General features: G+C 43.2%; 1 protein-coding gene across 2 annotated transcripts in view; it reads right to left on the reverse strand.

The window, feature by feature from the left end:
- Positions 1-7,045: 7,045 nt before the first annotated feature.
- Positions 7,046-22,413, reverse strand: part of SLC1A4 (solute carrier family 1 member 4) — a gene marked incomplete at its 5' end in the record, with an annotated part of 28,041 nt that continues 12,673 nt past the window's right edge. The window contains 5 exons of one of the 2 annotated variants that reach the window (XM_082481010.1): positions 7,046-7,418; positions 9,795-9,929; positions 11,412-11,606; positions 12,739-12,972; positions 16,367-16,533. In XM_082481010.1, the coding sequence (XP_082337136.1) occupies positions 7,184-7,418; positions 9,795-9,929; positions 11,412-11,606; positions 12,739-12,972; positions 16,367-16,533 (966 nt within the window). In that variant the 3' untranslated portion in view covers positions 7,046-7,183. Of the gene's footprint in view, positions 7,419-9,794; positions 9,930-11,411; positions 11,607-12,738; positions 12,973-16,366; positions 16,534-22,413 lie in introns of those variants that run through there. The other variant, XM_082481011.1, reaches the window with a different exon arrangement.

A 22,413-nucleotide genomic window follows, 5' to 3' on the forward strand; every position in this document is an offset into this window, starting at 1 on the left:
GGATGACCTTACAAAAGCATAGCCAGGGTAGTGACAGAGAAAGTCTAAATAAGACTATATTCTTAAAAGACTGCGATGTTCAGGGATGGCAAACAAATTACCTCCACGCTGGTCCTCAGGGAAGTAATGTCAACAAAGCATCTATTGTGGGGCAGAGCAGGGAGGCAGCCAGGGCTGGGCTAGCTCAGTCACAATTATTTGACTTAAGTGTAAATTGTCATTAAAGTATTGCCTTAATGAAGTAGCGGTTTCTTCAGCCCAGCCGCTCCTCTAAAGTTGAAGCAATGGCTTCATGCCTTCGTAACAGGACGTGAGACAGTCTATGTTCTCACGTGGGACTAGAATATCTTTTAAGTTTAATCTGTGTACTACAGGAACCTGGTCCTGCTGGGGTCTGGGCAGACACCAGGGAGCACAGCAGACTCTGCAAGAAGGATACAGAGAAAGAAAACCGATCAAAAAATGAGGAAGCTTTGCTTCTGCATCAACACTGATCATCTAGAAAACACATTTTTCTTGTGGGAGGCACCATGTCATAAGAATAGTGTGAGCATGTAAAATGCCTCTAGTTACAGCCAACAAGATTTAAGAGTATTTCTTTACTGAACATGATCATCTTAAGAGGAACGGAACAAACCCCTATGCTGCTAAGGAGGTATCATCTCCATCAGAAGTCCAGAGGCCACTGAAAGCTCAGGAAATTACATTATTGCACACCAGCGAAGGCCTTGGCCCGTGTCTTTTGTGGCATTCCTTCCGGTTCTTAAAAAAGCTACAATCCAAACCAGTTAGTATTTGGAGTATTTTTTACGGTTAAGCACAATTCTTTCTGTGCGAGTGTAATCCAGGGGGATTCAGGCATGTGTAAACAGTTTCCTTCGGAGAAGATTTCCCTTGGTAATGTCTTTCTGCAACGCATAACTGCAATTAACTTAAGTTGCATTGACTTGCCATATGCAGCTTAGCTTGAGTTACTAAATACATGCTTGCAAAAGCAACGTGTTACTTTCTCAGCATTGTTATCATTAGAAGAAAGTGAAAGTTATCCTAAGGAATATCTAATACTGAATTTCTTGGTTTCTGTGGCTTAAAACCATGCCGTTAACTTTGCATTACAACAGGGTTGGCTTGAAATTCATTTCCTCACGCTGGTTCCTGTTGGTAGGCCCGCTTGCCTTGCAAACAGTATCTGTGGCCTGGGGAAAGACAAGTATAAATGTTTCTTGAGCAGAACTTCAAGTAAAAGCAGTCAGCCTGCTGAAATGTCCACAGTCCTCGCCTCCTGCTGGCACTGAGATCAGTGGTTAAATCCAAATGAGATTTCATAGCTGCTGAGGACGACACATCTGCTGATACTGAGAAAGAATTAAATAAGTAACCATGCAGTTAACTCTTCAATGAAAAAGAGATTTTCTTTTTCCTTTTCTATTAAAAAAATTGATCCTAGAGGGAAGATAATTCTCCTACCTGTATACTTCTCCCCTTCAATTCCTTCAAAAAGAGAAGTGATCATCCTGCACTAACATGCTATTGGTACTCTGGTATCAATACTCAACATATATTTATAAACCCCCAGATGTTAATTTTTTTAGGTAGGCAATAGTTGTTAGCTAACGATGAACTTGGCTTCAGAATTTGAGGTCTGCTCCAAGCCCGCTTGATGATCCTTTGCGTGACCCAAGAAAGTGTTCCTTCACCTTTTTCTGCACTTCTGCAGCTGTGAAGTGGTGCCCGCTGGTCACAAATGTCTATAAAGACCCCATGGGGAGAATGAATGTCACATTAACATTAACTTCCCATGCCAGTGCTCAGATGTGAAGACAGACAGCTACGTGAGCCAAATAAGGCTCTCGATCACTTCTTGTCAGACTTAAAATATTCAGTGGCAACTGACTCAACATGTTGCCCAATGTCTGGAAAAAGTTTCAGATCATTTGTCGTACCCTTTTCCCTCCTCCCTGACGCCGCAGCAGCAAGTGAACATGGCTTTCATCAACATGCTCGCATAGATAACAAGGTTGTCTTTGTCCTCAGAGAATAATGACTACCACACCATTTATCTGAGGAGCATTTGTCCCAGCTATCCTGCAAGGAGGAATGTGGGTCAATCCCTGATCCAGAACTGCACCGTTATTTCTCTCTGGTCATGGCTGGCAGCCAGGAGCAGCTTATCAAGAGCTCCACACTGGCATGCTGCACTGTTGTGCAGTGAGGGTGCGCTTCAGAAATATCATCACTTGGTGTCTGCCTCTCCCTGCCAATCCTGGCCAGTCAGCGGGCAGGGATTTGCATCCTCTCTGCTACACGCCAGACAAATGCCTGTGGCCTTTTTGATGCTATCTGTATCAAAAGGCCAAAGAAAAAGATGCTTCCTTGTGGCTTAGCTTCGTTATCCATCTGCTTACCCTGTCCTGTCATGCTCTCCCTGCAACCCTCCAGCTCTTCCTTTTTTCCCCACCTTTTTGCCCATACTGCCAAGAGTTGTTTCACCAACTGATTTGGTACTTTGGCTGGCTCCACGTTTCTGTTATGTCCGAAGGACACAGTTCTGTTTGTCACATCCCTGCAGGGGAAGCCCTGGGTTTGACCCTAGTCTGTTTTCAACACAAAAGCCATCCTGATTGCAAGAGCCATCCCCAGAAGGGTTTTAAGTCCTTTGCAATTACTGAGTCTTGTACTGCAACTACCAACACACCAGCCTAGACTCAGCTAAAGCTCAGTTCCTGGGAATAATGGGTCTTTACCGAAAATATCCTAATAGCAGCCAAGTACTGGCACCCTCCATCGCTCACTACAGCTTTTAATGCATCTGTAGCTACGTCTCACAGCACAGAACATGCACCTTTCTCAGGGTGACAAACAGATACTGCTCCACGCTCTCACAGATACTCTTCAAATTGCAAAGTCTCACAAACCTCTGGTGACTTAAGGACAGGAACAAGGCAAAATGCAAACTACTTTCCTAAGGACCAGCTGGAGCCCTCACCAACTTTGTCCGTTCTCCCATTAATACCTGAACCACCGATATACAAAACCAGCATAGGGCATTCCAGGAAATAGGATGAGATCAGGCAGTGACGGACAAAGCATGGAGTGGAAAGCCAGTCCTGGAGAAGAAGAAATAAAAGATGGTCCAAAACAGTCAAAGAAACTTCACTGAAAAAGAGAAGTTAAAAGTGGAAGAATAAATGGCATCAGAGACAAAACGGGATTGTGTATGCCAAAGGCTTGCAGACTCTTCTCTTCCATATTCCTCTGTCTGTCTCCCAAAAAGCAATCGCTGTACTAGAGCGTAGCACATGAGCTGCTTGTAGCCTGCTTTTCTAAGGAGAGAATTCGTACCTTCCCCCCTCCCCCCCCAAAAAAAAACAAAACAAAACCAAAACCAGAAAGAAAAATGGTGTTTTCTAGATGGAATTTATTTCCTCTTGAAAGAAAAAGCAACTGACTAAAGGTTTCCAATTTACAGTCGTGTTGGGAGAACATAAACATACGTCTGGTCAAGAGACATTGGAGGTAAGTATCACACCGGCACCAGATTCATGGAGTGCCTGGGTGAGAGTGGAGCAGGTACTACTGGCTGCACCTGCACTGCTGCTGAGCACCTTCTCAGCTCACAGCCTCTTGAGGTGAGGCTGCATGGGGACCTGAAATAGGAAGCTCCCAGTGTAACACATTACAGTGCAGGTCAAGGACAGCATCTAAAATGCACATCCTTCAACAGCCCTTTCATTTTTCTCCCAGTGGCCTTACCTGAAGACCCTGAGATAGTCTTCTATCTCATCGGGCTTTCGATCAGGATTCACATTGTTACAAGGGCAGTTGTTGGAGTGTGTCAGATTTTTTTACGCTCCAAGAAGAGTGTAATATTGGATCTTTTACATTTGTACCTTAAGAAAAAAAAAAATCTGAAGCCAGGTGGAGAGCCCTAGAAGAGGTGGCATGGCCATCGTGAGGAATGAGAACATCACAGAAAAACAAGAAATGTAATTTCTGACATGGATTATAGAGAGAAGACCAAGCAGATGTTCTGACGAGGAGTAGTTACCCAGCGTTCCCGCTTCCATGGAAAACACTGTGATCCCTCTTGCTGTATACAAACAACAAAAGAACTAGCACCTTTGTAAGTCTGAAGTAGGGCTGCTGTAAGATTATAGATTTCTGGCAGGTTAAGACCTGAATACTCATGGTTCATGTAAATCCTATGGCACCTGTTTCCAGGAGGAGTGTAATATTTCCTTGCTTAAATTCCTGCTACAAGAATGATTTGACCTCTTTAAATCTGACTGCTCTAACAAGCTGCACAAGGGACTAGACAATCACATTGATGCAAAACGTGGCAATCCACCAGTGGGGACTGGGAGAGGCATTCTTCAGCAAAGACACTGAGCTTCTGCATTGCTACTGGAAAATACTAAGAAGACTCTGAGGTATTTGCTTTAATTTACCATTTCCAGAGATCTACTGTCAGAAGGAATATGCCACAGCCTATGGCACGCTGCTACAAGGATGAGGCGCAATCAAGCTGCAGCACCACAGGGAAGAAAGATCAACACAGCAAGGTGCCATGGCGAGGAAGCCCAGCCTTTGGATTTGTCCAGGTGAGCACTTTTACCTGTGGGCAACAACAGGTTTGGGGTGAAACAAAAATAAAAATTGAGAACTGTTCTAGTCCAGAATGGTGCTGTGATGCTTCATAGGAACTATCATTTGAGTGCTGCCTGCTCTCATGTCCTGATCCCAGCTGCACATATCATGGTGAGGAAAAGCATCAGAGGAGCTAAATGATGGGAAATAAAATGCAACTACAAAACCCCAACTCACAGGGAACAGTCATGATTTTCAGCTTCCTCGAGACATCTATATACTGCTTTAAAATCAAAGTATTTAGGGTTCTGGTGCATTCAGATTTTTCAAAGAAATATTGAAACCTTAAAAAAAAAAAAAAAAAAAAAAAAAAAAAAAAAGGTTTTGCTGAGAACCATTTTTTCAAACCTCCAACATTTTTCAAAACAACTCTTATTTGTTGACTTTCATTGTCAGCTACAAAGTGCGCTTTTGGTTTCCTGAGTTGAAAGGAGTCGGGATGATTCTAATGGGAGGAAATGCAAAGTTTCAGTGGGTCTTGATCTGCTAAAAATGCAATAATAAATACTGGGCAAAGGATATCCCTGGAGAATTGTATTTGTCTCCTTCCATTTTGAAGATAAGCCAAGGAACAACCAAATTTTGTGGACACGGTTATAAATAAACTGGTTAAAAAGAAACTCCACCTGCAGTTTCTCAGTGGGCTGACTAATCCTTTCCTACCTCGATTGTTTGTATAGCTCTGCTGCACGTGATTAAACAGCCAGTAGTGACGCACTCACTGTGTTTTCCCTCAGAGGTAGCCACATCTCATTCTGAGCGTCTCTTTGCAAAAGCCATTGTGTCCCCTTTACCAGGAAGGATGCTTTGCAAATGAAGGCGGCTGCTGCTATGAAATTGGAGCTGCCTCTTCCTAGTGCCGTGAACATAAATATCAGCAACTGGATATCTTTCCAAGATAGCTTCCTCTGAAGCAAGAGAGGAGAAAGAAAAGGGAGACTTAGTGTTACTTTATATCAAAGCTAAGTGTAAATATATATTGCTGAATTAACAGTGTGGAGACTGACCATATGCAATCATCTTGCTAAAGTAGCCAAGGGAAAGTGTCACAAGTCCAGGCAAATCTTGGCATAAGCACAGCCATAATTTTGGAACTATTTGCTGTCCAAAAAGCCGAGACAGATCAACAGGATCTTTGCAATGACTTTGCCAGACTTTGTTCGGGTTTGGGGTGCAAATTCAGGAAGTATGTTGTAAAGGAAAAAAGGTGGAGTCAGAATCCAGATGCGTTTGGCTCAGCCTCAAGCAATGGTTACCATCTGCCACTAAGCATTACCCTGGCACAGCACCACCCAGAATTGCTAAATGTAAGCTGCTGCCAGCAGGACATTTGTAACAGGACCAAACTTCTTAGCAGGAACAGGTAAGCAGCTGTCCCAACACAGAGATCACGGAACTGCACTGGGTTATAAACTCACCTCTTCCCCTTTCAAACCAACACTCAGACTTGCCTGTCATCAGTTCTCACATGATGCGTGTTCAGATTTTTTCCTCCCCTGTTGAATTTTGCTGGAAGAGGGATATGACTTAACTTGTTCGGACTGACCCATTAAATAAACATGAGGAGGACATGGCATGCTAGCAAAGGAGCATGCGTGTTTTCATGAAGGGAACTGACTTCTTGATCTCTTGATGTTGTCACAGGCAAGCCTCTTTCAGACATATTTATGCTGGAACAGACTCTACTCTTTTTTTCAGTCCCAGAGGTATTACTTTAACGAAATTTCTATTTCCTCTGGATTTTTTCCTGAACAAATTGGTTAGAGAAAAGGAGAAAAAGAGTCCTTGATCTGCACCAAGATCTCCTATGTTTGGTCCCAAAGTTTGGAAGTTACTCACCAAAAGGTAGGAAAGCTGCTATGAGCTGCAATGCAGTGGGGCAATGGAACAAGGGTTGTACCCCTATAAGCTATTAATTCAGATATGAAACAAAAAATAATAAAAAAAAGAAAAAGCTAGTTTCCAGGATATATTTGACGTTTTTGAGGGATTTTGAGGGAAGGGGAGTGGGAGAAAAATGTTGCTTCGTATCATGTCGGTAATGGTTGGTAAGTGTTTCCAGGCCAGAAACTAAATTTAAGCAACATTTTCACCCACTCTGGAGTTTCTAGACTGCACCTCCATTTGAACAGCAGCACAATAAGCTTACTAATTTTTCCCTACAATAAGCACATACTGGGTTTCTCTACTTCCCAGTCTCCAACCCATGAGCCTTTACTAACAGAAGTCTTGTTAAAACCAGAAGTCTCAATGGCATTGTTTTCACATACATGTATATGTGCATGCACGTGCAACACATATACATGTACACATACGAATTATCAAAATACTATTATAAAGAGAGTGTTCTTTCTCAACACCCCTTCTCTGCCCACCCCACCTCCCTCCCCTTCCCCAGGCCAGCGTATTTCAAAACAGATTGGAACTGAAAACTTTCAAGAGCCATCCACAGCCCTTGTTAGCACTGCAAATGTCTAGGTGCTTTAAAAAGTCCCTGGTGCACCTCTAGGACATGTGTTGACGAACGGCCTCTAGTTCACAATACTGATTCCTTGGATTCAGGGTCTGCTGTACTGCTTGTGTTGGAGACTTGGTTTTTGTGGGTTACCAAAGGCGATGTTTCCTCTTCAGACTTGCTGTTAGCAACTGCTTCTACGTTGACTTCCTTTAGCTCCTGCTCTTTTTCTTTCTTTTCTTTTTCATTCAGGTAATTAAGGATGCCCGCTCCAAGGGCATCCCCTTCCACATTCACAACTGTGGTGGTTCGGTCCCTGGTTAAGATCAAAAACAAAAAAAAAAAGCAGCAGGCTTTTAGCTTAAGAGAGTTACAACACAATAAGGGGATCTGATTCACCCCTGCTCATCCACTAACATCAGTGGAGCTAGACAAGGGAGATGTTGTTACCATAGGAATTTTCCACAGAACTATCATCACCATTTCGGAACTAAAAATGTGCACTGGAGCTAGTTTAAGGTCAGCCCAAACATTACTATCAACTGGTTCTGGTCTCTCAGTGGGTTGCAACAGTGGTACCACTCTTTCTCAGGCATCCTTCTTTTTGCAGCCCACCTCCTTCCTCTTCCCCTTCCCCAAATCAGCATTTTTCAAATGCGAGTTCAGAGCAAGAACTTAATTGGGCTTATTCAGCCAGCTCTCTTTTTTTAACTATAGAGACTCATACCTTAACCCAGACACCTAATTAAGGGGTCCTTTCAAAAGTAGGCAGAATGACTCATTGTGTTGTGTTGGTCCTACAACACAACACAACACAACACTACTACAACACAACACTACTATGTCCTAGGATCTAACGGAGGAGGTTTATGGGTCAATAAAAAAGAACAATTTCTTCATGTGCCTTTGGAGACTTCTGTTAGACATTCTGCAGCCTAACTTCAACACATGCTCCACTTGTAACTGTGGTCCTCTCTGGTAATTAAACAGCTGGCATTAAAACAAGACATGGGATTCTTCCCTCCCGCCTTTCCCCTTTTGTTACCACAAGGCTGAGTTCCTTGACTAGAACAACAGTGTTGACCACAGAGGGATGCTACATATTTTGAAACGAAGGCAGCCAGCACAACACAGGCTTTTTCACTCTTGCCTCCAGGCACTTGTAAGTACAGCTTATAGAAAGCACAGCTACTACTGTAATCCCTGAGGAAGATGAGATACAAAGAGCTAGCTGCTGCTTTGCCTGTCTCTCCTGTCCTTTGGAGATGGCTGATCCCCAAGAGGTGACAGCAAGGAAGAGTTCAAAGGCCCTAATGAAGCAGTAGAAATATGATTATGCTCCACAGACACACGTGATGTGGGAAGGGAAGGAGGTAATACAGCTGCCGCCTTCCCCAGCCTCTGGAATTCAAGAGAGTCCTCAGGCATCCTAATTTCCGTATCTGCTGTGGAAGTACACCATCTATACAGAGAGGCTGGTGTTTCCAAAAAGCAATGCAGAGGGTTTATGCACAGTCTAAACCAGGAACTGCCCAGAAACCCACCTACTGGAAAAAAATCCGCAATGGCATTCAGATCGTTTGACACATACTGACTGGTTCTTTCAGCCCACTACCCGACTTCAACCAGATGGCTTGGAAGCAGATTATGCTTTTAAATTATCAGATCATGCTTACTTCACTAGCATTTAAATCCTAAGTTTGATTAAGTTTGATTTTCTAGTATTTGAAGAAGAGCAGCCAGCCAGGCTTGTTCAAGGAAAAGCAGAGATACCCTTTTCCATGAGGATCATCTAAGCTATAAGAAACCACCTGCACTTGGTATTTACACTTGTCACACACTTGTGGCTGGGTCCCCAATACTTTAAGCAAAACAAATTTTCTAGGCTTTCCTTAATCTAATTTAGGTGGTACAGAAGGTAAATTTAGGCCTTAACATAACTACACTAAGCAGTGAGATAAGCTCTTCCAAACGGAGCTTGGCAAGGAGATAATCTCTCATGTTTCAAGGAGGAGAATGGCTCTTGGAGAGAAGAGGAGGAGTTGAGCAAAGGTCTGATCTCTTATCTCTTTCCCAAAAGATGGAAAGAAAAGATGGTAATACCATGTACTAAACTTGTGACTCCCAGCGGCACGTTCCAGCCATGACACTGCCCACAGCTGTGATGAGTGCCCCAAACCCTCTGTGTCTCTGCCCTGCCACCGGATGGCACCTGTGATGCTTGTGTTGATGCTTTGACCAGTCCTGAACTATAAAAATAGCTCAAACAATATCTGACAACAACTTCTGATGGAGACCGCTTCCCACATGTGACCAAGAAAGCTTTCCACCACTATTCAGACTCAATTTCCTTTTCTCCCCTTCCCTCCTAGCATCCAACTAACTTCCAGCAATATCAAAACCTTCTGAACAAACTTTTAATAATCCTTCTAAAGAGTATTGAAAACAGGAAGAAATATGTTTCAATAAAGGCTGAGTAAAAAAGCTGAAGAGGGATTTTAGCATACTAACTGCTTTAATTGAGAAGGGACCACCTTTTCCATTATCTGTCAAGAGTTACCTGTCCTGTAGGCAGCTTTATCTTGTAGGGTTTTATTTTATACTGTGCTACTTTGACTACCCTGTCCCATGTTTCCAGCTGAACATGCCACCTGTCATGCAACGGCAGATACGTGTGGCCTAAAGTACTTACACAATCCAGTCCACCGCTAGTATCAAGGAGAGATCATTGGTTGGAAGTCCGATGGCCTCCAAGATGATAGCAATGGTGAGGACTCCTCCGGCTGGGATCCCGGCTGCACCCACACTGGATGCGGTAGCTGTTACGCTGCAAATCAATTTGTGTACCCGGTTAGCAGGAGCTCCGCAGCACTCCTCTTCTACACTTAGGTCACATATTTCCCCGCTATGGGAATTGTAAACAAACTCTACAGCATGGGAGACACAGATCATTTGTTTCCCAAGAAAACTCTTTCCCGCCTGCTGACGTAAAGTAATGAGTACAGCGCACAGCTGCTCAGCAGGCATCCACAGCAGCTACCAAGGCAACGGCTGTGTTTAATATCATGATTGCCTTTTCAGAAAAAAAAAAACAACAAAAAACCCAACAACCAACACATATATATTAGTAAGGCAGCAGGATATAGTTATTTCCAAGTCATGTATCAGTTCAAATATGCCGAGAGTGCATTACACTTCCTGGCCCCAAATGTATAAAGGTAAACCCTGCCATGCAGGGTACCGTCCCTTCTCTGCCATCTCCTTTGCATTCAAACACGGACTAAATCAGGAGCCGGAAACCTGCTGTGCATGTGCTATAGACACGGACCACACACCTTTTTGCATGCAGACATCTACAACTGAGTTTTCCTTGGGCTATCATGACATAATCCTCGGGCCTGTGTTAACATCTGATTCACTAAGAGTACCTGAAAGGCTAATTTGGCCATCCACAAAGAAAATAATGCCCCAGCCCTGCCTTAAATAAACAAACAATATACTGGGAAATGCAATAAGGAAGGAAATAAAACCTGGCCAGGGAGGGTAAATGGGCTAGGAACCAGCCCTAGGAGGCATCTGGTGGATACAGCTATGGGTTCTTGGCACAGTGAGGGGCTAGAACTCGTTGCAGGATCCTCACTTAAGGGCTTTTGAGGAGGCAAATGAAGAAACTGACATTTCATGGGATATGCGAAGTGGAAGAATATTCCAAGCACGGAGGGGAGAGAGTCCTAGAGAAGGAGGCAGGACGGAGGTGGTGGAAGGGATAATGGAGCAAAGCAGTTAGGAGGAGAATGATAATGAGTCTGACCTGGGAAACCAGTGATGCGATGGTAGGAAGGGAAAAGGTAAGCAGGAGTAGAGTTTTTAGTATGAAACTGATACATAAGGGACCGAGGATCTGGCAGGAGGATTTTCTAAGACATCCGGAGAGGGAATCAGGGGTAGCTTTCTGGGTAGAGCAGCATGCCTCAATTACCCAGCTTAATGGTAAGTGGAAGGTGGGGGAGTAAGATGCTTAAGGAAGGAGAGAAATTTCATGTGAAAAACAGCTTTAAACAGCTCAAAGTCTGTTTCAGAATTCAATTACCCCTCCCAGGTCCCACCTTTTCTTAAAACGAGATTCTGGCAAATCTTATAAAGCTTGAAAGACTCCATCCTTTAATCACCCTATAATTATGTTTCATAGCAGTTTGCAAGCTTTAGGTCAGAGATGTGGAATGCAAACTGCTAGCTATTAACAGAGAGACCACAGGCTTGAATGTGTCAGGGGGCCAGAAGGATGTGGTTGCAATAGCAAGCAACTTACAGAATTGTGAAGATTTGCCCAGGGTTAAGGTCGACATTGTTCAGCTGAGCAATAAACACAGCTGCCATGCACTGAAAAATAGCAGCTCCATCCATGTTTACAGTCGCCCCAATAGGAAGGATAAACCTGCTGATCCTCTTGTCGACTCCATTGTTCTCCTCAATACACTTGATCATCGATGGGAGAGTAGCTGAGCTAGAAACACAGAACAGGGGAAAAAAAACCAAACAAACAAACAAAAAAATCAAACACAAAGCATCAGGGTGCACTGAATGGAAAGTCAATGTCTCATGCTTTCATATTTCTAATGTGCTGCACAGGGGACTGTCAAGACGATGCCATTTTATAGCTCCTCTCTGTCACAATAAAAATGAGGGACCCTACTTGTTGGTCGCGAGCAGCAGTATTTAATGTTCTGCTTCAATTCCAGAAACAGCTGGTAAAGACACTAATCTCCCAGAAGCAAGAACTCAGGACTTAACACAGTATGCGGCCTAACAGGGTTGCGAAATAATCAAGTCTCAAACCACAAAACCACACCAATAGAGGTCAATATAAACACAACTGATGCAACAGCAATCTCTGTTAACATTGTACTAGTACCTTCTCAAATGAACAGACAAATAATAAATAAAATCACTGTTGGATTTATTTCTTGCATTATAAATTACACTGATTTTATTCATAAACCCTCTCCTACTTTGTGTACTTCAGCTCCTGTGACAGATATGCATCTACATTTGGAGATGATCTGAAATTATTTTATATAGTTACGATATTTGATCAGGTGTTTGCCCCTTGAGAGAGTGTAAATGACATGCTTGATAGTTTGGTTATGACAAATAAAAGCTGATCAAGCCAGATCTTTGAAATCAATAATGTTATGTCCCTTTACGCTAGCTAGTCAGTCTGCTTTGCTCCTGCAAAATTAGTCTAAACTTGTTCCAGATCCTTCTGAACTTGGAGAACGAGACTTCTCAGGACGAAGTACCTCACTACTGACCCTCACTTTACTTAAAGTTCAAAGGACACCTAACGGGATCTTTTTAAGGTAAACACTTTCACCTTTTCCTCAAAAAAATTTCAACTCAGCATCATGCTACAGTCCCAATATTTTGAGGAATTGTTTTCACCAGCTGATTATTACTATGTGCTGTATGGCAGGCTGCTGACAGCAGTGAGACTCTCTATGCTCAGAAGTCTCTTTCTGCAATCTCAGGAACAATATTCACACCTAAAACTCAACACAGCTTGGTGCTGGGATACAACCAGTTTACAGTGACAAATATAGCCAGGCTATACTCCCAAAAGAAGCACAGAAACCCACCTGGAGCAAGTTGCAAAAGCAGTGGCAAAAGGTGTGATAAGTCCTAAGAGAAAACGATATGGATTTTGACGCGTGGATGCAAAATAAATAAGCGGCAGAATGATTGCTCCATGGATGAAGTGGCCCAGAATAGAGGCAAAGATGTATTTTCCCAGACTTGTCACCAGAAGCACAATATCTTCCATTTCCACAATCTTGCTCCCAACAAGGAACATAATACCAATAGGTACATACCTGTGTAAAGAAACATTGCCTGTCATTAAGTACAAACAAAAAGCCTTGAAAAATATGCCATTTTCCATCTTGGAGATAACAGTCTTCTAAAGAATATGCTGCTTTGACTGAAGGGTAGTGCCTTATTCATTGCACACTCAGGTTTAGCAAATTTGGAAGGCCTCTCTAACTCTCGCTTGGTAGAAGGCAAGCAGTCAAACTGAAAAAGCTCTGTTCACCCAGGTCCTCAAAAGTACAGCTAGGAAAGTGCCAGAGGGAAGCAGAAATGATGGCAGAAGCTATCAGGACAAGACACCGGTGTGGAGTTTTAGTCCCTCGGGGAGGAAGGCAGGCAAAGACCTTAAGCTAAAGTCACTGCTGAAGGGACGGCAGCTGGTAGGGAAGAAAAAGAAGCAGTATCACGTCACTGGAGCAGAGAAAGGGCTGGAAGAGTAGGATCTTACACATGTGGTGACTACCAGCAAAAGTATGAAGTTAAGTCATTAAAATGGCAGACATACCGAGTGCCAACATATTCAGTGTAGGAAAGAAAAAGCTATGCCCATACCCAAGAGCTCAGCTAAAGGCTGCTGATGCACATGACAAAGACAGCAATTAGCTCTGCTATTTGCCTACAAAAGACTAAGTTAAATGATCAGGCTTCCAGAGCTTCCCTCAAGCCAACAGCCACGTAGGCATACATTCCCGTGCCCCCTATCTAGAAACGTGCCATGTCTTAGGACGTCAGCATTTGTTTGAGGTTTCCTTTGTCAGCAATACTTGGAGCTGCTCCAGGGGCAGGGCCACCTGCGGGCCACAGCCACACCTCTGGTCCCAGTGCAGGTGGAAACAGCCCTGAAAAGACAGAATTGCCTTTGCACCTACAGCACAACAGCTACTAAATCAACTGCAGGAATCACTTCAGGCCAGAGTCAGTTCCTCTGAAGCTCTACTTGGGATGTCTGTGTCTGAGTACCTCTGCTGATGCTGTGCATGCATGCTCCATCCATTTCTGCTTCTAAGATTAAGAAATACTAGAAGATATCTCAGCTCTCCAAAACCCTGCCCCAGGCACACTTCTGACTACAAAAGATGTGCCTGTACATCTCCGGAATAAAGAATGTTTTTTCTCCCAGTCTCTGCTCCAATCCAATGCCTGTGTTCAGCAAAGCTGATCTGTGGAGTCAGGACAAACTTCGGAAGGTTTAGCAAGCACAGAAAGGTTTGGGAAGGCGATCACTCACTTCATCCTAGCCTGCCTCTCCCTCTGGTTCTGCAGCTCCTGTGTTCTCTGGAGAAAGCACCTCCTTATGTCCCAGATCAATGTGAGCATCCTCTCTCAGTCCTCCCTTGGCCAAATCGCGAGGGGAGCCTGTTGAACCTTCCCCACTTCACCTCTGCCAACACTGCAACATACTGCCTGATTAGCCAGATCTAGCCGAGCCCTGATCCTGAACAAGCTCTGCAAACACAAACACTGGATTCAGAGCTGAGACTGGATCCCGCCCCTTGAAGAGGGAGGCTGGAGAGGAAGGAACTGAAAGTTGAGACCAAAGTGCTGCTAAACACAAGAGTGGCTGTTGAATGGGATCAGACACAAGCTCAAGCTGCCTTTTTTCTTGGTAGTATGATTTCACCCATGGGAAGTATGTGCAGCTTGACAGATTTTGAATAAATATCAGGATGACTCAAGAGTCTTAAGGGAGGAAAGAGAACAAGTAAGCGTTGCAGTGCACTGCAGTGTTAAGAGTCAGCTGTGGTCCCAATAATCCACAAAGTAAAGGATTATATACCAACTGATTGGCTTGAAGTGTTAGCACTGTAATCAGCTGAATACAAGAACTGTTCTTATCAGTATTCAGTGTCCAAGGAATTACACTCAAGAGTAAAAGACTTAAGCTGCTTTGAGACTTTGAATTTTTCAATCCCTTATGACAGCAACTAACAGAGATCTGCCTGTGTAAAATCAGGTGTTTTGTTAAAACCTTTCTACTTCTTAGAGGGAGAAAAATAGTAAGAATGAAAAATGCAGAATGAAGGGAGAAAGAATACCTATGCTAAGGTAAGCTTATAGCTTCTCCAACAGCATTGGAAAGGGAGTGAGAAATGTCCCACTGTTATCTGTCCTTATGAGTATTTTTATTTTTGCCTGTGAGGTATTAGTACTGTTGGTTTCACAGAAGCAGTCTAGGCCCATCCAGCTGCACAAGAAGAGCCACAATGCTGCTCTGAGGCCCAGGTTCATCCTACCTCCGTTCAGGAGGCCAGTCCTACCCCAGCTTAGGTGGCCTTAACCACTCGAGAGAGTGGTTCAGTGAGAAAGTTCAGTGAGAACTAGTGAGAAAGTTCAGTGCACTCCAGTTGATAGCATACAGACTTTTTTTTTGGAGGCAAAAGCTTTGCGAGATTGGTCAGAGCAACAGTCACTCCACAAACACATCTGGAGTCCAGGGAAATAAGTGAAATAATGGATTTGCTCATTAACGGGCAGGAGACCAAATAAACAATCAGCCTTAGGAAATACCTGCTCTCGGGGATATAAAATGGAGAAGAGAAGCACCTCTAAAAAGCACAAACAAGAAACAAACAGTTGCTTGCTCTGCTAGTAACATTAGTTCCTGCTTCACCCAAGAAAATGAAAGAGATCTTAGAAGAGGTGCAGAGATTTAAAGATCCACTGTGTAACTCAGGCTCTGCTGATAAAAATGACAAAAAAAAAAAAATCAATACCCAGCACTACTGTTTCGGTAGGATGGCGAGCATAGCCCTGGAGACTGTTCCTCCCTTCTACACAACAGATCATAGGTTCTCCATCACCCTTTGGTGCAAGCTAACAGATGGAGCTCTGTACTCAGGCACTCAATGGGGTTTTTCTCAAACCAATACCAGCGAGCGGGCTATCTTCTGATCTCCTCAGATGTCTTTCAGGTCAGTACAAGTAACCTTTTGACCAACAAAAAAATCAAGGCAAGAAGCTACAAGGATGATTTTAGTTACACACTGCATTTGCAAGCACACCCCAAGCACAAACATCCCTGGCCTTCACATGACCACATTCCTCACATCTCCTTTACTCACTCAAGGCCAGTGCCTTTAGGCACATGATGACAGCTAGCCATGGGCTTATGCTACTTTGAAACAGGAAGCCCTCTTTCCTCTAATTAATCAAAAAGGAGTCCTGGAGACGATTTTTAAGCAACCCTCTGAAGTGTTCTAGACTGATACCTTAAGCTATGCGTGACTTTAATTACAGGGCACAAGCAAGAAGAAAAGATCCCATCATGTGATAACATGACATCCACTTTTGCTGTGATGAGGGATCTGGTAGGAAAAAGCTGAAGAGATGGATAAATAGGGAAATTCCTGAACTGAGCATAATATTGTGCTGCAGATGTATCTGCAGTCACACACTTACCACATAATCCAGGAAACCAAGACCATAGTTGCCTCATTGAATGAATTAAAGAAGCGAATCAGATCTTCCCCTTCCTGGCCAAGCTTTTTCAGCGCCACTCCTAAAACCAGAGCGAACAGCACCAGTCCCAGGATATTCATCCCTTCTACCTCAGTACCGACAGGGATCTGTAGAGGCAAGAAAAGAAAGCTCATTAGATGCAAGACCAACATAAACCCAATGAAAGGGTCACCGCATTTTGTTGCTGGCTGATCCATCTGAAATCAATGAGTAGAACCTATTTTGGGAAGGAAGAAGCTGCTTTGTTGAAGGGAACCTAACAAGATCTGGATGCAGTCCAGATACAAACCTCCCTAGTTATGAGCTGGCATGGGTACACTGGAGAAGGAAAGGGTGTTGGCGAGATTGCAGGTATTATGGCAGATACTGGGGATATTGACTTCCTAGCTCTGCTTATTCCACCAAGCATCATCCACTGTTGGCGCTATAATATTCTACCGCCTAAACAAATCATACCTGCACGAGGCTTGCAGCGGTCTGGCCCCAAACTTGCTCTTATTTCCTGACACCTCTGATGGGAAACTGCTCTCCAAAACTGCCAGCTCCATGGCTTTAGTGCAATACTTACACCAAAGTGAAAACCACAAGAAAACAACCAATGTTATGAAGCAGAAAGAGGGGAGGGGGCAGAGAAAGGTAGCAAACCGTGGAAACATACTCATTCATCTGTCCATAGCAGCTGTGGAAAATATAGAGAGAACAGAAGAAATACCTGTTGCCCTTCTCAGAAATCATATGTCTGCACGGTAAAAATAGGAGGATAAAACCAGGATCCACCTATTGACAAAAACTAGTCTGCTCTGCTGGTCCTTCACGGTTTGTTTCTCAAATAGAGCTAGAGCTTATTTGGCAATGTAGTGTCATACAAACTGAATGAGTGTACTTGTGGCTACATAAAAATATAATTGTTTTGATAAACTGGGTTCCCCCCACCCCAACTTGGCAGTACAAGCTCAACATGTCAAATTGTTGTTTTATTTGGAAGAGCTTCTAAAACAGATCAGGTTTGCGTACAAGTTCTTCTGGCTAGTTTAAGTAGACACTAGCTCAACACTAGGAAAGAAAAATATATTCTGAGCTAAAAACTTGAAATGAATATTGACTAAAGAACTCAGGATACTGATCTGTTAAATCTGATAAAACCAGCCTGCTTGAGATGATATTTTTGTTGGAAGTATACTCCTGAACTGGACTGTCTCTTAGTGGCAGGTGGAAACAAAGTACTGCAGGGAAGGGGATAAAACCAATTATCCACAAAAGCATGAAGGCTAAACTGCTGTTAACAAAAGCGTTTACAAACAATGACGTTTCTAGCTTTTTTTTTTTAATGTACTAGATACAAAATAATTAGATATAGGATCTGCAATTTTTTATGGCAGTTGCTTGTTCAGGGCTAAGTTGCCAGTATTTATTCGATTTCTGATTGAAAGAATTGAAAACATGGACAGGATATTAAGAATGGGGCGCAGTGTATCTCCAGAGATGTCTGAAGAAATGTGCTGTTCTCTCCACACACAGTAACACTTTTCTGTCTGGATAGTTTTGTCTATATTCTGTTTTGTATGCCTGAAAGCCCTAAACTGTTCTGTGGTTAGAAAAGTTAGACAAAGAAATGACACCCTCCTATTAATTGAATAAACTGTCTGTGTATATGGCACGTACATGTTTTTCTAGTTTCACTTCTGTTGGAAAACATAACTCCAGGGTAGGAGATGAGGTTTACCATAAGGCTGAAGAGGATCTAACAAAATTTCAGTGACAATTTATCAGTAACGATGTACAAATCGATGTACAAGTCTCAAATTTTATGACTGATTTATGAGCAGGAAGAAAGTAAATTTGTAGTAACATAACGCTGCCACATCATTTCCTCAAAACCAAAGAATTCTCTGGGAAATGTCAACTTGGGCAAAATTTGAACATTTTTACATCAGAAAAAACACACTTCATTCACATGGAGGCAATGCAACACTTTTTCATTTTGACACAACTTTTCACCTTATTGGGTTTTGGGTTTTTTCCCAACTCATTATTTTATAATATAGCATCTTATAGCGGGTTCATTTGATACAAGGCTAATATGAAAAGTTCATCTTGGAACACAATTTTACCATAGTGGGTCCAAACTTTTTCCACACACACAAAAAAATAAACCTAAAAACACCGAGTCCTCTTTTGTCCCAGTTCTCATTCAGAACAAAAAAAAAAAAAAAAAAAAAACAAACCAAAAAAACAACCACACCAAACAAAAACCAGAAACTTTGCTATGGAACAGAAATTCAGTGTTTCACGCTGCTGAAAGTGCCCAGCATCCTGTCCTGGACGTTACCAGAAGGGAATTTCATTACACTACTTTATACTGATGTTTTGCAAAGCATCTCCACCCTTTAAACTCCTTCTACCAGAGATTTGCTTCTCAACTCATTAAATGCAGCGGCGTGAGCCTGAAGCCCTGTAGCCCCTTACCATTTGGGCTTCTCAAAGATCTAGTCTAAGGAACGAGACAGAAGTGTACTGAATCTGCAAGAGGATTGCTCAGCTTCCCACCAGCTGTGTAGGGCACACAGGGTCACGGAGCAGGACAGAGTTTGGGAGGCACACAGGAGAACCAGGCCAGAGCTCCTAGACCTTAATTTGGAAGGTCACTTCCCTAAGACAAGATCTTCTAGGTCATTCAATCCCCATAAGCATCAGCAAGTCCACCTTCTTCAGAGTCATGGGTGCCAAAGGCTTGCCAAATTTTGTTCTTGGGAAGCTAGAGGAGGGCAAGAGATAGTAGCATCTCCAGTTAGTTATAGCCAGGACACAGGTGGCTTCTCACCTTTTATCTTAACCTTCACAGTGGCCTACTCTGCATGAACTGGCCGATTCCCCTTGAACTCCCCTGTACCTTTCCAGAATGACAATACACGGAGTATAGTCTCGCCCTTGGAGATGTCTCTCTCCACCTTGCTCCCGGCACTGCGATCACTGCTGCTGCTGTTCTCCAAGTGCTCACACTTACTAGTCCTTCAAACCTAGCTCTAGCGACCTGAGGACCCCTGAATTCTTGGTGATGGGAGGGAGGACTCTGTGCACAGCCACCAAAAACTTCTTAGCTGTTTCCCTCTATTCACTGTCATCTTGCCAAACTTTTCGGGTCTTGCTCTCCTTTTCTCCCTCTTGAGCCAATTTCTTTACGACACACAACATTTACCATCGCCTCCCATCACTGCAGATGTAGGCAGAAGGTGCACCATCTGCACGGAGCAGTAACTTACTGCAAGAAATTGCTCCCTGCAAATCAAAAGGACAATCTTCAGCATTCAGGGAATTTCACCTCCCTGTAGCACAATATGGAAAGAGTCCAGCAGTAAATCCTCAGCAGAAGAACCTTTCAATCCCGGCCTCTAAAACTGGCAGATGCTGAACGGCCTTTTTGTACTCTAACAGAAGAGTGCATCACCCCAAAGGAGCTGCCAAACCAAGCAGCATTGTGGACACCAAACAAAAACAGCTTTAATGAGAGCTTTGTTCCTGGATAAACTATGGTACATGTTATTGTTTGCTTGAAATTATGTGTTCTGGTAGGAAGATTCACAGACTTCTTCTGGTCCTTGAATCTCTCTGAAGATCCAATTGTTTCTTAGCCCTTGAAACAAAATGCTTATCAAGGAAACAACTGCCAACATTGAGCTGTCCCAGTAGTAGGTGGCTGAAAAGAAAATGCAGCCATGTGATGTGAGGAAGAAGAGCAATCACCGATTTGTGTATTTTTACTTCTGCCACAAGAGGAACTCGTAGTCCCCCACGGCCTCCCTGCGCTGCAGATGGGGAACTGAGATAGTGTGTGCCCCAGGAAGCCTTGCTACCGAAGAGACAGAGAGGATGTAGCCATAAAAGCTAGGTAAACACGAGGGGAGCATGTGAAACAACAAAAAAAGACGTGGCTGAGCAGACTTCTACATGCCCCACTATTCATATCATCAGCAAGAGAAGACAGGGCCTATTAACCAGTGGGGGAGAAAACAATCAATGGAAAATTTTGCTCTACACTATTCATATGTGAAGTAGAAGGAAAACATTTCTCCTCTTCAAATATTCTGCTAATGAAAGAAAACATTAGATAGGAATATCATCTTGTTTCCCTGGAACCCAACTTCTATCGCTGATCTTTATATTATATATTATCCAAAAATCATACTCTTTCTTTCCAAACTTAATCCTTATCTATCCATAAATAATATGGTTAGACCAGTACTGAAACTGAGCGAACACTTTCTATTTATTTGGTCCGGTCTTCCCTACAGACAGTAGGGCGTCTTCTAGAATTAAGGAAGCTCAGCTCTGGTTTTACTCCAACAACTGAAGAAAAGTTTTGGAAAAATAATAGCAGAAATAACCTTTACATCATAACCGCTGGCAAAAACAGGCACCAGTGACAAATTCAGAATATTTTTACTGTTATTACATAGGAGTCTGATAAGCAGGAAAAGGAAAGCTGGAAAAGAATCTCACGTTTTAAATTGCCAAAAGATGCACTCTTATCTCTCGAGGAAGAGTGATGGCTTTGAACAAGCATTAAAGTAGTACTTGATACAGTTGGCCCCGATCTGTGCATGGCTGCCAAGGAGCCCCTATCAAACTTGACACTGAAGATGAATAAGAAGAGTCTTACCTTTCATTTACCCCTGCTTAAACAAAGAATAACTCTACACTCTGTAAGCAAACACACATGTCTAAGCGCACATTGTTAAAGCCTTTCATATTGGACTTAGTTTTTAGCAGCACAAGGCTGCACGGGCATGTACTGCCCGAGGATATAACGGCATGAGAATAGAAAGTGCTCTTTTGAGATCACACATCCCTTCTGCAGTCATTGCCACACAAACATGTCGGATGGGGTGAGCACAGATCTGGGCTGATGCAATCTTGCAGGCACGGGCAGAGCCTGTGCATATGGGGGCTGCCTTCTTCCCCAGTGAAACCACTCACCATGTGATAGCGGGCTTCTAGGCAAGGGCTGACTTTTTCCCTACTCAGTTCTTGTGCCATCCAAGTCACCTGTCACCCCACCTCTGGGGCTGGTGAAAGTTCAGCCCCGTCAGCCGAAAGCAGAGTTCGGAAACACGCTGTTCTGCATCACCTGCTCACACACCATGCATGGCGAGGAGAAGGTAATGAGGCCAGTACTTCCCGTGCTCAGGGATACACTTCAGAGTCCATCTGGATGAGCATAAACTGCTTTTTCCTTGACAGTTTTACAAACTTGTGGGCAAGCCCCAGCTGAGCCCTTCCATGACAAATACAAACCTTACAAGTCTCTTGCCCTAGGGATGCTCAAATCATATCACAAATATAGTAACCTGACATCCGACCTCTGACTCTCTGATCTCAGATAGTCAGAATGAGCCCAAGAAATAAAAAATAACCCTGAAAGTAATTTCCAGTCTCAGACCTGTCTCCCCAAAATCCCGTGAAAGCACAAGATACTTCATTTGGAGTGAGGTGACACATTGCAGGCCAGGATACTGGATCTGTTTCATAGCATGCTGCCTGTAAGACAATGGTAACTATTGCTACACCTGTAATATGTTGGCTCTGGCCAATAGTAAAGATGTTTGATAGCCCCATGCTGCAGGAGAGATGCCACTCAATGGGTTTTAGAACATCTCAGGAAGTCCTACAAGCTACATATGGAAGATAACACTTTCTACCTCAGATACACCTGCAAATTAGTTTCCCTTTTGACACCATTGCCATAGCAGCCTATTTGTAATCTTCTGTCTGTAATGTTCACTCCTTCAGACCACTACTTACTGCTTTAAACAAAATTTCAGCAACATAGCAACAAGAAAAAATTCTCAACTAACCCTTTTTTAAAAGAGCTTTGGGGGTAATGGAAAAAAACTTCAGAGATTCTCTCCAAACTGTTAATGAAGAGTAACATTTAAAGGACATACTCAGCCAACCTGATTGCTATTTAATTCCAAGTTTACAGAAAGTTC

This window comes from Vanellus vanellus (assembly GCF_965231255.1).
Source record: "Vanellus vanellus genome assembly, chromosome: 3".
NCBI lineage: Eukaryota > Metazoa > Chordata > Aves > Charadriiformes > Charadriidae > Vanellus > Vanellus vanellus.